A 17,510-nucleotide genomic window follows, 5' to 3' on the forward strand; every position below is an offset into this window, starting at 1 on the left:
TACATTCTGAAAAAACATTTTTAAATCTGGAATATATTCTAAATTGGACCATGGACCGGGAGATAATCTAATACTACACAAAAAATAACGCAAATTTAGGTCTCTAATTACTTGATGGATATATAACACTGAAGTGGAACAGCATAGTGGAACATGTCCCGTTGAACCTGGTCCATTGTTTCTTATAAGCAGCAAACAGTTTTGGACTGCTTCATGTCAAGATGAAGAATGTATACACACTCGGCAACGTTAGGAATATTTCATAGTGGGCTAAAGCTGAAAATAGCCAGACCGTGGTTTGTTTTGCTGGAGAAGGCTAAAGTAGAAAAAAGGAAAAGACTGGAATGGCGAAATTTTAGTTTCAACCCCCTAAACAACTTCACCCGATAACTCGCGTCGCTCTGCACGACCACTGTGGGTTTACGAAGACGTCGTAACTCACCGAAAGACGGTCTCAAGCACCGAAACGCATGATGGATATGGTATGAGAGCTGATATTCCACTGTGCCCCCCTATTTGCTAGTTTCTGTTAGAAACAGGACCCAGGCGTGTGTGAATAAACTTGAATATCACGACGATAACACGCTTCACGCTAAATCAGGGTTGACGAACCTATTTGCTATCGCCGGCCATTTTATCAGTCATTGCTTTGTAAGCGGGCGCACAAATTTTTAGTCATACTATAATACCTGCTAATTTCATCAACAGAAACGGACAACAAACGAAAGTACCAAAACCCGTGCATCCATAGCCTACATCTTGAGTTATTCAATGATATATTACAGAAAAAAATAAAAAAACAACAACGAAACATTCAATGAATTTTTTGCTTAGTGAGATTTTGGAAACTTTTTTGCTTTACTAAGCTTTATATAAGGACGAACTGACATGTGAAAACTGCATACTAAGATTTTTGTCCGCAAGTCTTGACCTGTATCAATTAAGTTCGATTTCGGATTTTTGACTCGAATTTTTTTGTCGAATACCGGGGGTAGATATCGCTGTACAATAAATTTTTATTGTACTACAATAATTGTAGTCTTTGATATTTTATCGCAGCTCTAGTTTTTTTTTAAACATTGATATCTTGAAAATAATCTTGGGTGATGGCATTGTGATAGAGCGGAGTCAGTGTTGCAAGAACAAGTTTGTAACATCGCATAAATACGAACAAAACTAGGGATAATCTGGCAGTTTGACACGCTTTTTCATGGTCGTGGATTGTCGTGATATTTCATACTTCATAGTAGCCTAATATTTTCCTTTGTCGACGCAACCGAAGGTTACATTGACACACAATTAATTAAGCGTATTCCCAAGGCTTAGCCTTAGTACGATGCGCCCCACCGCCGAGCCAAGACAATGATCATTTTGATCCATAGTTAAGGATTCAATGATCCAACAAATAAGATTTATTGGAAATAGCGTTTCCATAATACTACTGGCACTCCCGTTTTTTTCTGTACAGTTCCTGAAGGCTTATGAACCCATGCCAAACATACACTCAATCGCCCGAATGCTCCGCGGGCCACATATTCGCTAACATCTGCGTTAAATAGGAGAATCACATTTTACCTACGAAACCGCTCGCGAGCCTACTAACTTATTTCCAGCTACAAATCTCTGTTAACATGGCCTCTACATAGAACTGTGATAAAAAACATCGTGATTCATGTTTTTCATTAGATATCAAGTGAGCTATTAGGATTTATTATAAATACAGGAAAGGAACTATTTTACCAAACCGCTCACGTGCCACTTTCAACTTTAGGCATAACGATGTATATCATAGCAAATATACAAATACAAACCAAATTTTATTCAAATAAAACAAAACACAAGAGTAAGATCAGCCTTAACAACTTGATATAAAGATCAGTGATTAAAGCAAACTATAAAAGCCCGAATGAACTGGGCAGCAAAACGAAGCAGCCTTAAAAAAGAAAGGCAGTGACAGGATAAAAATTCAATAAAATTTGTATAAAACATTCGCATAACAGCTTCAAATATCAATATGTTTTGGTGTGGCAAAGTAAAATATCAGTGCAAAAAATTGCCAAGAGATTTATCTATGCCCCACCACTGTGTATGATTGATGGAGTTATAAATTGTAATGATGAATATATAAAATTAACTAGGTATGCAGGCTTCATTGCAAACACATATATATCACATTCAACTGTGCCGGAAAGATTGTCCATAACATTTGGTTTAAACTAATGGCATCAGGAATATATTTAGCGAGATGGATTATTTTATATCATATTTATTGATATATTGAATGACTTGATTCTCGGCAATTGAACTAACTAGATCGAGACACCGGTGTTTGCCCCCGACACCCATTTTACAGTACAGAATAAATATATATTTAATATTCAACATCTGAATTTCCTTCTTCAGAGCAACTCGTAGAAACATTGTTCGAATCGACTCCAGAATCATCCAATGAATCATCAGCACCAACAAACTTGATAACCTGAAGATAAGTTATATATAACTATCACTATGATTGAAAAAAAATCATCAATATTTTAATCTGTCAATTGGACACACTTTTCTTACCTTATCCAACATCGCCCGTTGCCGTTCAGCATCTTCAACGAACTCTTCATTGCAGTCCAACGTCAATATGGGAACGCCAATTAATGTTGGATCCATTCTGAATTAGATGGTAGAATAACGGTACTATTTTTTATACATACCCCTCAAGTTTATACCCGATACATGACAAAACCATTTTCCAGAAACGGTATAAACATGTTTAAAATAGGCCAAAGTCCAAACTATTATCAGATTCAAAATATGCTATAGTTAGGATAACAGCACCGATGTTTTGTTTGTATGGATGTTACAATACATACAATTCTCAAACAATACACCTCTCTCTCTAATGCTTTTTGAAAGTACTTTTTGAACACTCAACACTTACTGAACTTCATTCCTATGCAACCAAGCTTCATGTTTCTCATGAAGACATTTTAAATAATCAAGAGATACAGTTTTCTCTTCATCCCTTCCTCGTTTTTGCATTCTTGAATAACAAACCTGAAATGCCAAAGTTTCAATACATTGAACAGAATAATAGAAAGAAATAATGAATAAAATCTAATTACTCAAAATCATCATTACAGTTTTCTTAGAGAAAAGTAGGTTACACTTGGTATTTGGATGAAATAAATCAAAATAATTTACATAGTCAAGGGCAATGTTCCCTCTAATTTTTTTATAGTATGTGTGCGCAGAAATTTTGGTGTGTGCGCACTTTTTTGGAAATGACTAATATTTGTGCAAAAACCAATGAAGAAATTTTGGCGTTCTAACCGGGTAATAAGTGGGCCAACAACAAACTTTCTCCACCTGCCAACCGAGCACATTGTTACATTACATCGAAATACGTCTGTGCGCAGTAAATCTATGCGTGTGCACAGCCTCTGAAAGCTGTGTGCGCGCGCACACGCGCACACCTTAGGGGGAACACTGGTCAAGGGGCCACGAGATGTTTAAAACACATAACAGAGGATTGTGAATCAAGAGGGTTGGTAACCAGACATAAAAAACATCCTACCTCTGGGTTTGCTCTGAGATAGATGATTCCATCCAATTTCAATTCTCCTAATGATCGCAAGAGGTAGCTGCTCCAATCTTGGTAAATATTCCACTCCGTTTCTGACATCACACCACTTTCATAACAGTTCAAAGCAAATATATATCTAAAAAAATTTATGATATTAACAACTTATTGAAGCAGTTGGCAACAGACTGATTGACGCCTATCCTATTATATACTCAATAACAAAGCTATCCTTTCTAGATTACAATATGTAAGCAGAGCTTTGATATACAAACAGCTTGGCAACCAGAAAAGGGCTAAGTGACTAACAAATGAGTAGGTTTCATAATTGTTAATCTAAAACATAATTAATAAAAAATCGAGCAGCTCAGCAGTATTACTCACCTACTGCTATACACTGAACGTTCATAAAATTGCACTGGGTTTAAGGCAGATTGCTTCCCTGACAGAGGATTGAAGCTATCTTTCATCCGAGAGACAAAAGTATACGATTCAAAAGTATAAGCCCATCGCTTAGGGTCTTGATAAAAGAGTCCAAGGATATTTCCGCCGGTCTTCTGCGACATGGTGGGCTAGAAGTTTAATTTACAATTCAGTGTGTTTGCAAGTTTATATCTTGTTTGCAAACATTAACCAGTCTCCTTCACTAATGCTCAATCGCCAAACCCAGTGCAATTTTCTGAACGATCACTACATTAGATATGCTGACATTAAAAAGAAAACTAAAACAGCTGGAGCAAAGATGATAAAGCAAAGCGAAGCAAAATTTCTACATTCTTTCAGAAACCGAAGGCCAAGTCATTTGTGAACCACACAGTCAATCATCTTTGGCCCAGGATTGGAAAGATATAATTTCTGATGGCAGAATCAGCTTTCCTTACCTATCTGACTGTAATGATCTCTCAAAGAACTGCACTGGGTTATTGGCATCTTCCAATTCAGGTGGAACGCCTTTTCTTTGGAGGCGCATTCGACTTAGCAAAGCATATGACTGGAAAGTATACGACCATCGACTGATGTCATCATAAAACATCTGGAGTAAGTTGCCTCCGCTTTGTTGGGACAGAGATAACGGTGCCTAGGTGGTCATTATTAATTAGGTTCAAATAATTACATTATAGTTGTATCCTACGAGGCACACAAGGACAGAGAAAAATATAGTTCAATTATGCTGAGAAGACATAGAGGATGCTAATAACTTTGCCTTTGTTTGTTAAATATCAGTGACTTGGAGTTTGCCAATTGCAATTTTTGAATTTCAATCAAAATAGAATTTCTATAGACTATATTCCACATATTATTATGGCAAAACAATACCTCGTCATCTCCCGTACTGATGTTGGTCCATCTGGCAACAGGCTCAGGGACAACACTCCATTCCTCTGATTCATTTTGTAACATTTTTATAAATGTTGATTTGCCAGTTGCTGGAATAAAGCATAAAAGATTACGATCAACCAAGCTTGAGAATTATCTCGATGTTACTGTGTTACGGGATTCATTGCTCAACGATTACCAGTATATACAGATATACGTATTCCAAAATTGCGAATGGAATCATTATTTGAGAATAGGGCATTATCTTTAACATTATATAGCTATATTAAGTACCGGTACATGTTTAGTATCATCATACCAAACTTCAACCAGTCCATAAAGCAGTAAAGCCTGGTTAACAAGCAAGCCGTTTTCGAATTCCATATAGAGAGAACAACTTGATAGCCCAGTCCATCCTTAAAACTGACAGGACGGCGGAACGTATGTAAGGTAGTTCTGATACCGGTACTATGGTAGTTTCAGAATTCTACAGTTGAATAGTAAATAATTCTTGATTTAGAATGTTTGAAAATTTGTTAAAATTAAATAAGTAGGCCCATACATAAATAAATAGGGATAGTCAACTGTATAATGTGCTGGAACTTAACATCCATTAGGGCTGTAGGGGTGATTATATTCTACCATTTCTCTATGCTTTAAAGACTGAAAGAAGGGATATTTTGAACATAAATTTTATACTGTTATAGTTATTGTAATTGATGCGATGTTTTTTTGTCAAAAAATTACACAATTTGAATTTTCTCAATTTCGGAGTCTCTAGTATTTTCAGAATGTCAGAAAGGATTTATTTTTGTAGTTTTTTCATAGCAAACTGGGTAAATCCAATCACTGAATCAGTACCGTACCAACCATACTGGTTTCTGTACTGTACGGTACCGGTACCGCACCTACAGACCTAATTACAGAATTGAGTAATTTCTTCCTTTATACAGTTATTTCAGTATTTCAGTAACACTATCCAAATTCCAAGAATGTCCCATCATTTGGTTCAATAAAACAAACACTCCATGTGTCTCACAAATGAGGGTCGTCTGGCACAGCGGCAGATGGGTCATATTTAAATAAAATGCGTAAAATGGGTTTCTGTGAAACGAGACAATGTTGCTCGATCTGTATAGTGTGTTGTACTGAATTCTGCAATTAACAAAAGTCGGAAGAAAGATAAACTACACCAACACATAGACACAACACTTTTCATATGGAAAAGAAAACTCAGAAATGAAGTCATGATTATTTCAGTATTTTTCCAATATATGAATATTGATGACTTACCAATATTTCCTTCAATAGCAATCTTTTTGCCTTTAATGACGTGTGTTCTTAATCTCTTTGAGGCACGTGGAGCTTCCATATTGAATATTCGGGAGGTAGGTTTCGGCAGAGAAACGGATAATAGAAATGCTTTGATTAATATCTTGCTCGTGTAAGATCTTAGAAATATGAACGAGTCTCCTCTTCGAAAAAGTCTACTTGAAAATGAATCAAAAATCGAGTTGCAGCGCGTTTTTCTGGCAAACGATTCCCTCTCGAACAAACTGTCTTTTAGATTCAGATTTCCCGCGGCATCGGCACAAGCTAGATTTTGCATTTCCCGCCCTGAATGTGATTGGTTGGAATAACTAACTCCGCCTACTTTCTAATGGCGAACTGAAGATATGAATGGAATCAGCTGATCGCTGCTGGTCGGTCGCCCACAAGTTCTTTTTACATGTCGCGAGAGAAACGCGCACTCTGTTTAAATTTTCGCGGTTTCGCATACACGCTACACAGTCGCTTTTATGAAATCTGTTTGCAGTTTGCACTGCGTGTTTCTTCAATCCATTACTACGTCGTCCTCAATCAATATAAATCAAGTTGTCAACATAATCAAAGTGTGGTTATTAAGCTACTACGGGTACAACTGTAAAAGAAACTCGTTTGCTCAAACATTAAATGTAAAAACATATACAAGATGGTCAACGTGGCATGACTGATCTTTGTACCGGATAACGAGATCAAATAATTAACCATAATATAACTTGGCTTCACCAACTATTATATTGACGACTAAAACGCAACGCCGACAAGTTCCACGATAATTGTTGGTCCTCTGTTATTCGATTGCTATATAAATGATCTACCAAGATTTTATTTGCAGATGATAATTCTGTCCGCCATTCTACGTCTGAACGCCTAGAATATGAATCTAAAAAGTTGATAAATAGTTGGCAAATATCCAAACCCAGTGCAAACTCTCCTTAGGCAGTAAGAAGGGATCTTTTATATAAAATGCGAGATTCGAGTAAACGGTGACCGTACATTTGAACCCATGTGTATATCCGCGGGTGCTAAAACCCATGGGTTAGGGTTAGTATGGGTTCAAATATCAGCAAAACAAAAAATTCCATAGGTGCATTAGTATGCAGGACCAATTGTCGTGGGTTCAAACGTACGGGAACCGAGTAAACTAAACACCCCCGCCTGGCTTTTGCACGATTTGAATAATTTACAATATATCCGTAAATACTTAAATAATGTTAAATAACTAAACAATATTTCTGAAGCTACACCAAATACAAAGTGATTGCTCCACCAGAAATATTAAAATTCCTCCATGTGATGGAATTCCCCTCCTGGTGGGTAAAGGTTGGCATGTATAGAATATTTGGGGGTCATAATTGATGATTATTCTGGGTTGGAAACCTTATATATATTAATAAACTTGCCAAAATGTTTTCACGAACTGTTAGTATTTTATAAACGCTGGAAGCAGTTTATTTCACCTCCATTGCAAAGTGGAATCCCTAATTGGGGATTAGCAGCAAAGTCTTCATTACATCCAATTCAGGTTTTACAAAGTAGGGGAGAGTGGGGCACGGTGGCCCATGGGGCACAGTGGTCCAATCCACTCACTAGCGACACCGGTGGTCGTACCGGGCACGTGACCAAACTGAAAAAAGTCACGGTCAAGCCTGTCCTCTAGGAAATTTATTTGCGCCGGTAGGTCGTATTGGAAAAAGTTAGGAGACTTTCGTTGTTTTTAGGGGGCCAAAGTAAAAATAAATTGCCGGAGTTTTTGTCTTCTCAACTGCAGCCCGCATGACTTTTGTCGCCCATATTGGCATGCCAGGTAGGTGCCCCACAGTGGCTTATGACGGGGTATAAGATAGATCGGCACTCTAGCCTACTTGTCATGAGAGGGTCAATTATCCCAAAATGGTGGGCTTGGGCACAGTGGGACATCAACCACGAGTACACACTGGGACGTGTCCCACTGAACCCCTCCACAGCTCTGTAGGGTTTGAGGGACCTAGAGTAGCCTACCTTCTGTCCCCGCACCTGCTTGCTAGTTGCAATGTTGGATTGTCTTCCTATTTCAGAGCAATCCTAATTGATTTAAATGAACAACCAGCAAAATGCCACGTAAAAGGAAAAGAAAAACCTCCATAGGACAGATCGATCCATTGGTAATGAAGAGAGTAGCGGAGCAGGTGATTCATGAAGGCAAAAAACTGCTTACAACTGCAAGAGAAAATGCCATTCCCAAAACAACCCTATCAAGGTACGTCAAAAAACTGAAGTTTATGTCAGAAAGTTCTGTGTCCGACTCAGCGCCCTCAGATAGCCTCGAGTATTTTCGTCCTAACTACACGGTAGGAAGAATATTTTCGGATGAGGAAGAAGGTGAGCTTTCGAGTTATCTGCTACAGACACCACTACGGGCTTCGAAAAGACGAGGTTCGAGAGCTAGCGTATAAAATGGCAGTTAAAAATGGAACAAACATTCCGCGGTCATGGGTTGAGAACAGTAGGGCAAGAAGCGACTGGCTGTACGGATTCATGCAGCGTCATCCTAAACTCTCTCTGCGCAAACCAGGAGCCACAAGTTTGTCGAGAGCTACCAGTTGCAACAGGAAAAATGTTGGCGAATTCTTTGATAACCTTGATTCCGTAATGAAGCGTAACAAGTTTGAGCCAAATTCCATATATAACATGGACGAAACCGGGTTAACTACCGTTCAAGTGCCGTCCAAGATCATTGCCGAAACAGGTATAAAGCAAGTGGGAAAGATTACTTCGGCCGAAAGGGGACTTCTTGTGACAATGATAGGAGCAGTTAATGCACTAGGAAACTCCATACCTCCGTGCTTCATTTTTCCTAGAGTCAACTTCAGAGAACATATGCTGAGAGGTGCGCCACTTGGTGCAGCTGGGTTTGCAAACAAATCTGGTTGGATAAATCCACAAATCTTTCTTTCATGGATGAAACATTTCGTAAAACATGCAAACTGCACACCTTCAACTCCCGCACTATTACTAATGGACAACCACAAGAGTAACATCACGATTGATTCTCTCAATTACGCAAAGGAAAATGGTCTGGTTCTCCTCACATTTCCACCCCACTGTGGTCACAAACTACAGCCTCTGGACAGGTCAGTATACTAGCCGCTGAAACATTACTACGATAACGCCGTTGATGCGTAGCTAACTCTTCCAGAACATGCAGGCAAAACTCTAACGATATACGATATCGCCGGAGTTGCTAAAACAGCATACATTCGCGCGTTCACGCCTGAAAATATTCAGTCGGGATGTCTGGAATATTTCCGTTTGATCGAGATATATTTGGCGACCATGAGTTCTTTTCTTCCTTTGTTACAGATCGCCCAGAACCAAAAGAAGATGATAGCGAAGAGTGTCAGGCTGCGCCAAGCAACGCCGACGTAAGCTCTTTGCCTGGGACCTCCGGCACTACTGCACATTTCTCACCAGAAGATGTCAGACCGTTCAACAAAGCCTGTCCGCGAAGAAAAAAGTGTGGGAGAAAGAGATCAAAGACGCTTGTTCTCGCGGATACGCCGGTGAAAGAGGCTTTAACAGCTAAATTGACTAACTCACAATCCAAAATCAAAAGCTCTAAAAAGAACCCCAAGCGAAAGAAGGCTGCGGCACCTGCTGAAACGAGCAGCGATGAATCATCTGTCCCCTTGAATGACGATAGAGATCTGGAAAGTGAAGTTGATTCGCGTGTAGACGATAGTGTAGATCGGGTGGCAGCTGTGAGGGATTTTGCCATTATTAAATTCAGTAGAAGGCGTGGTGGAAACGCGTTGCATTACGTCGGTAAAATTCTTGACAAGGGCGACGACGAGAAGGAATTTGAAGTTATATTTATGCAAAGAATCCCGTCGAAAGCAACAAATTCCGCTTTTGTTTTCCCCGAAGATGAAGAAAGCACATTCGGGCTGGATGAAGAAGATGTAGTCTGTCGCCTTGAAGCTCCAGTTAAAGTTGGCGGCACGGCAAGAGCTTCCAGACACTACCGATTTAGTGAAGATCTCACACAATGGAATATCCAGTAGCTTTGAAGGACGAATAAGGGCTCGATATTTTAGCAAAATTTCTTTCCTGATGGTGTTTTGTTCTTTATAAATTATTTCCTCCTCAGTGTCCCACTATGACCCAACCACCGCCCCACTGTATACCGACGTCGGGTCACAGTGGGACAAATTTTTTTTTTTAAAAAACCTGGCTCACAGGAAAAATATTCCCATTGAGCAAATTCTTTGGTAAGGAATAAAAAGTTCGTTTCTCTTACAATGTAGTCATAAGCTTTAGAAGTTGAAATAGCGTAGTAAATAGTTCGAAAATCGCCAAAGTAAAAATGAGGGCCACTGTGCCCCACTCTCCCCTAAAGTAGCCTACTAATGAGCAGAAAAGTAGCCTATATATATATAACCAATTGTACCGTCAGCATGGAATTATGCTGCATTCGGGAATGCACGCTACGGAAATTGCAAAATTTAAGCAGCGGCATGAAAATGGCCTCTTCCGCTTGGTTTCAATAACAATTTCACACGCCTAACAAATGTAGCTCTAGTTCGCCCAACAGGTTTCCTCTGATGTTGAAAGATCTTCAATTTGAAACGTAATAACAATGCGTAGTCAAAGTGAGAATAACACGGACAGCAGCTGACAGAATGTGAGAGATGTAAATTTTCCCCCTTTTTCCACGTTTCGAGTGACCACACCAACACGGCGTTGGTTCAACCAGTCACTTTGGGTTCAACTATCGATAAGTATCGATGGTTTAACAACTCTAACAGCTATTGAATGACATCTAGCGCAGTGGTTCCCAACCGCCGGTCCGCGGAAAAGTTTGTTGTTTTTATGCCGTCTCAATCGCTTTACCGAATACAGTGTTGCGTTGGTTTATCACGAAATTCCTCTTCCTCCGTCATATTGCGACGTCCTTCGCGACATTTTGGCGACGAGTAATCACACTTTTCGCGGCTCCGAGTCATCACGAACGCGCATCATCAAATTCAGAAACCTACAAATTGACAAGCGTGCTTTTTCTGTTCTACATGCTTTTCTTGATTAATATGACCATCCATATAAAACGTTATGCATATTTCTTTGTTTAAACCAGAAAAAAGTCAAGAACAGTATAATATTCCAGTAAGATATGAGCTTGTTGCGATCCTGCAGGTGGTCACGAGACGCTCGAAAAAGCATGAGCCGCTGAGATCTTTCTCAGTATTTTGGTGCCTGGTGCCAGGTTACATCGGGGAATCCACATAAGTCATCTGATTCTGATGGGTTCTATTAGAGATGTTGCCATGTACTTACTATCTAACACCGCAACAAAATCTGGAATTGAATGAATAAATATAGAAAGGGTTAACCAGACGCGCTTTTTGGGTGTAATAATTGATGACAAATTGTGTTGGAAACAGCACACAAACCTGATTCTATCTAAAACAAGGTCATCTCTAGGTGCTATTACGAAAATAGCTAACAATTTAAATACATCCTGTTTAACATCCCTATACCACTCACTAATAGAAAGCCATATTCGATATTGCGCTTCAACTTATGTTCATCGCCAAACGTCCATTGTCAAAAAAATTCAAAGTGTATGCAACCGTTTTATTAGAAAAGTTTTCAATAGAGGAAATCGAGAAAAAGTTGATGACTTATTTAAAGAGTATAAGCTGCTACGTGTTGAGGATTTAGCTAAATTTGAACTATGCAGCATGATGTTCTCTAGCTACAACGGGCAACTTCCATCCAGCCTGAACAGATTGTTCCGAACAAACCCAAATTCAAATAGCAGAAATAAGGAAAATTTTTTCATTCCATTTGTTGCTAAAAGTATCTCACAAGAATCCATTGCAGTATGTGGACCGAAAGCTTGGAATTCCCTACCTAATGGGTTAAAAAAATCAAACTCAGAATTTCGTTCCAAACTTATGCAACATTTGTTATCATCATATTAACCAAAATCTTTGTTTTGAACATATTACTGTTTCGGATGGGCTACTATTTAGACCAAAAGCACCAACAGGAAACTCCGAAGGATATCAAATCACCACTCAGTAGATGGCGACTTCAAACTCCGCAGGCTACCTCAGCAAGATGCAATATGAAACAATGAACTGAATTAATATTTCAACTCACCCTTCTAATCTTATTATCCTGCTTAATTAGACAAAGACAATAAAAACAGCAAATTAGGTTAAATTTATTAAATTACAATTACATCAAATTTGAAATCAGCCATCAATAGAAACAGTTCTCTTTGTCAAAGTAGCATGCTGGGCCCTTTCTTTCTCATATAGGTCATAGCACAAAATCAAATATATTCCTCCCTTCCCTCCCCCCATAAAACTATATTACTCTATTGTGATCCTTATACAATTAGGGCAATCCATGACATGGAAACAATGCTTCTTTTTATAAAATATTAGCCTTAATTAAATAGTACTCTTATACATTTATTTTCTTCTGGCAAAAATGCAATCATGACGGGCTTTGTTGAAATGCTTTTCTTCAAGTTTATTTTTCCTTTAATTCTTACCACATTCGGCTTCAATTTTATAAATAAAACAAGAATACCTAAGAATTTGACACTCGAACTGAAGTATTTCAACAAAATCTGTATGGTTCACATTTTTGCTGAAATATATATATTCTATCAAAGACTCTACTAGCACCCTTGAGTGACGCATACCATATAGGCATAAGAACCTCAAATTTATCCCTTATACTTCGCCCATTCATACAATATGGTCTCACCACTCAAAGGTGCTGTATTTGCGCCTAAATTTTGATTTCATTGTTATGTATATGTTTATTTGGTGTTGTGTTGTCTCTATTTATATATATTGTCTTGTCTTATAAACTCCCCTGTATAAACAGTTTTGTATACTCCACCCTTACCACTTCCACCGCACCAAACGACCCATTGCCCCACCTTGCACAACTGTCTATATAAGGGACCATACTATACATATTTAATCTAATGTTTTTTGTTTTATATTTGTTAAAAAGGGTGCATGCCGCACATTTGTGTTTTAGGCCAGTTCGGTCTTGTGCATGCATCCCGTCTTACATAATAATAATCGTTCATTTATTTTTTTTATCACTATTACGAGACGAATAAACATACATATATACATAGATTTGTGGTCGTCTCATATAACCTTCATGTCTCTTGGATGTTATATGTGGTTCAGCTGCCAAAGCCATGCTCATTTATATTAAAATTGTTCTAAAAACGTAATTTCCTTAAAAAATAAAGTTAGATATTGAACCTCGGGTGTCGCTGCTCGATAACCATTCCTGGTTCCCCGCGACTTCCCTTCCCCAGTAAAAATGTGTTTTCAGTTTTGTATTTTGTTAATTTCGTATGTTATTTTTTAATGAATGGGAAAAAATAAACTTGACTATGACATTGTAATGTAAATTTATTTCGTTTGAGGCGTCGATCAACTGCAGAGGGATCGATATGAGGAACCCGATGAAAAAGAAAAAGCTTGATACAAATTGAGACTCTACTTTACAGTCCCAAACTTAAAAAAGAATCATTGTCACAATTTTGAATGTCTCTTAATAACGAATACCCAACGCTAAGCAAATCAAACCGTTGTCCGTATTTACAACCAGTTACGTATATATACTGTATGCATTGTGCGAACAGATATTTTCATCACTAGCTCTAATCAAAACGAAGCAAGGAAATTGGCGCCGCTGCAGAGCTACGAGTTGCAGAAACTTATTTGAGGCCTCGTTTGCAATCCTATATCGGAAACGAAACTGCAGCAAAATTCTCACTAGAATTAATTAGTTTTGTACATGATTTGGCATGTACATGTTTTATGTGTGCCTTTCTTGGTATTATTTTATGTTTCAACCATTCCAATTTTTTGCCGGCACATTATTTGATAGTTTGTCTTCGTGTGAAATTATTTTGAGTGTGCCGTTTTTTCTAAAAGCAGACATTGCTTTATATTACGCTGATATATTTTATTCTTTTCTGTTCCGGTGATTGTATATTTAATTTGATTTTACCGGTTCGCCAGGGTGGGGAGGTTGGGAACCACTGATCTCGCGAATAGTACAGTACTCAAAGGACCTTTTCAACAATAAATAAATAATAAACTATTTCTTGCGTAAAAATGGATAAAAATGCTAATGCAACTTTTTGCTAGTTCGGACCGACCTGGGAGGTTAAAATATAAAGGTGTGTGGCGTTCTACCAGTTTCCACTTCATTCAAAATATTCTGCCCAAAGGGACCTCAAGTCCATAGACATTCCTCGACATTCAATCTTGAACTATCACTCCTTTTAAATCCGATAAAAGATAACGAAATATAAATACTGTATTAATTTATCTATCACGACAACGAATCTCTATTCCGAGATTTTTTATTATTGCAGATCTGTTTATTTCAGAAAATTAAACGATAAATTCATTTATTAACAAATGTTTTATTCATTAGTACCATGCCCTGTTAGTGTAATAGAATAGGATTTTACATATTTATCCCGGGGGGAGAGGAAAGCCGACAAGGCTGCTTAACCATATGGTAACCACGGCCTCTCGTTTGGTTACCATTCCATGTCTGGTATGGGATTAGTTAGTTATTTGTTTTCGGAAGCATGGACTTGTTGGTGAAAGAAGCTGTAACCGACCAGCGGTTACGTGAAACACTCTACGGCGGCGAGAAGTCCAGCAATCCTCTCGCACATAACCATTTTCGCATGGGATTAGAACCTGCGAACCCACGCAGAGCTATCAGAGACGCGGGTGAAAACCCTAACGCTTAACGATGAGCCACACCCACACCGCCGTGACGTCATGACATTTTATTGCAGCCAACTACGGTCTTGCATACCGACCAACATAAAACAATGTTTAAGTTGGTCACTATATTGATCCACAATCTTTCAATATTGTTTCACATTGATTGTTAATTTTAACTGCGTTTGTAAAAGTATGGTTTCAGCTCAAGTGCGTGCACTTCATCAAATACGGCCACACGGTGCGTCTCATAACCATAGCAACGACCCTAAGCCATGTTACAGCGGATAATTGTAATTTTGCCAAGTTAAGTGTGGTGCTTTATGTCGGCAGAAATGCCGAAAAATGCACATGTAGTCGTCCAGTACGGACCATACGAAGCATGTGGAGTAGTTGAATCCCGCACCTCGAGACTTGCTGGATTAGAAGGTTTGTGACTATTTAAATCCAATGTTAAATAGACCAACACATGATTGATGTTTTATTCACTAAGATAATCGCCATGCTTTTTTACTACAGAAAGGGGAAATAAAATAATCATATGCTTCAAAATAATGTTACACTTGGAAATTTGGAAAAGCTGGTCAACAAGCAGATATACAAGAAAAACTCTTGTACTTTAGGGTAGCATTGTATTTGTAAATGCTTTATACTTTTCAACTTATCCAATTTTCATCAGTTTTTGAGTTAGTAATAGTCAATATGTTTAGACCATACTTAGAAATAATCTGTAAGATTTTATAAATTTTACAAACTGTGGTTATAATGTTAGCAGTACACTCTCATTCCATTAGTGTACAGCAGCGTTTCTCAAACTGTGTGCCGCGGATCTTTTTGGAATTTTAGACAATAAGCTAACTTATCCACTTACAAATCCTATCTGTGCAAAAGTCATTAAAAATAATCTTACTATTTGCATCTTCATTGCTCTGCGAACAAGGATTTTTCTGCTATGACTGAAATTAAAGCAAAAAGAGGAAACGACTTCTTGGAATTGACGTCAAAATGCGGGTGTTCTTGACAATGATGGAGCCACGTTGCAATCTTATTTGTTCCTCAAAACAGGCACACCCATTGCATTAACATTTACATAACAAATTTGTTGGAAGCTAACTTTTTTTTTTTACAAGTGTACTGCAAATTTTTTGTGCGTAGCAAATTTTTTTTTGATGCCGCAAGCAAAAAAAGTTCGAGAACCACTGTTGTACAGCATTAGGAGTATCAGTACACGATACAATTAACTCCACAACTTTGAAAAGAAAAACAATAGAAGCAAATGAATCAATCAAAGCATATGGATGAAAAAATATGTAGGCTAGTTAACCAAGCCCGATATACATTCACACATAGAAAAGCCATTGTAAATAGGACCATTACCAATAGAAATGTGTTTGTTCATATATTTATATGCCGCTAAGCAATATATCTGGAATACTCAGATCGAATAAATGTTATAGGCCTATTTAAAATATCTTGTTGACCCATTTCATTTTGTTCGATTTGATAACCAGCTTAGCATATTTCACTGAAATAACAGTAACTTTGACTTTTCTGAGTTCTTATAATGAAATCTCATGAATAGCATTGATATTACCTAAAATCATTTCTTCAAAACTTAATAGTTGATTGAATGTAAAATATTGAAAACCTCTTTTATGCCATTGAAATAAATAAACTTTAATAACCATTTGCCTTCTGGTTCAGCACAATTAACTTCAAATGGACACACAATTGAATTACAAGAAGTTCCAGATTGGAATGTTGTTCGATTGATTGTTAATGGAGAAAACGTTTATAAATGCGATATAAAAGAACTTGACTATGGAGGAGACGGGAAACTGGATCCACTCTGTCTCCAAGCAGTAGCAGCTGTACTAAAAGCTTACTAAATTATTTTTATTTATATCAATTTTCCGTCCCAGTTATGCCACATTTTGTGTTCTTATCAACGTCTAATGGTTTGACTTTTATAACCAGCCTATGCATATCACACTGCAGTTCTACATTCCATTACAGTTATGGTATTATATAATTGGATATGTTATATTTTGATAATCACATATACAATGCACCAGACTTCTTTAAAGTTCGATATGCATCAATTTGAATTATATGCAGCTTAAATGGGATCTCACTTCACAGGGGACCGAATTCTTGGTTCAAGATGTGAGATTCTACTCAATAATATATGGCTCAAGAAAAATTTTCAAATTGCCACTTGCCTTATTAATTAACCCCTGCAAAATAACATCATAGTTTTAAAAAAGAAATCTTCCTAATTAATCTTCTGTGGTTGGTATTTATTGCAAACTTGACATTGAACAAATTTTATATTCTCCCAAATAAGTCAGTGTGTGCAATTTCAGATTCTATTTCAGCGTCAAAATATGCATAAGCACTTTGGTAGTCTCACAACAGGCCACATCTCTTACTGTCAATAATTGATTTACTTTTCTAACCTGAATCTCACTGCTTTCCATGAATAAACAGCCATTTTCATTCAGAGTAGTGATAAAAATTATTTC

General features: G+C 37.7%; 2 protein-coding genes across 3 annotated transcripts; one reads left to right on the forward strand and one right to left on the reverse strand.

The window, feature by feature from the left end:
- Positions 1–1,798: 1,798 nt before the first annotated feature.
- On the reverse strand, positions 1,799–6,789 carry LOC120347662 (deoxycytidine kinase 2-like). 2 transcript variants are annotated; one of them, XM_039417719.2, is made up of 7 exons: positions 6,185–6,789; positions 4,892–5,001; positions 3,959–4,146; positions 3,569–3,713; positions 2,933–3,048; positions 2,566–2,662; positions 1,799–2,479 (listed from the first exon to the last, which is right to left on the reverse strand). In XM_039417719.2, the coding sequence occupies exons 1-7, from the start codon at positions 6,498–6,500 to the stop codon at positions 2,372–2,374; spliced, it is 1,080 nt and encodes a 359-aa protein (XP_039273653.2). In that variant the 5' UTR covers positions 6,501–6,789; the 3' UTR covers positions 1,799–2,371. The 2 variants fall into 2 exon arrangements, with proteins under 2 accessions (XP_039273653.2, XP_039273652.2); XM_039417718.2 differs by lacking the exon at positions 3,959–4,146 and adding an exon at positions 4,456–4,652 and having other exon boundaries at positions 6,185–6,787.
- Positions 6,790–15,247: 8,458 nt separating this feature from the next.
- LOC120347047 (UPF0728 protein-like) lies at positions 15,248–17,490 on the forward strand. Its single transcript, XM_039416853.2, has 2 exons — positions 15,248–15,414; positions 16,690–17,490. Exons 1-2 carry the CDS (start codon positions 15,309–15,311, stop codon positions 16,872–16,874), a joined length of 291 nt encoding a protein of 96 aa, XP_039272787.2. The 5' UTR covers positions 15,248–15,308; the 3' UTR covers positions 16,875–17,490.
- Positions 17,491–17,510: the final 20 nt, after the last annotated feature.

This window comes from Styela clava, chromosome 11 (genome assembly GCF_964204865.1).
Source record: "Styela clava chromosome 11, kaStyClav1.hap1.2, whole genome shotgun sequence".
Classification (NCBI taxonomy): domain Eukaryota; kingdom Metazoa; phylum Chordata; class Ascidiacea; order Stolidobranchia; family Styelidae; genus Styela; species Styela clava.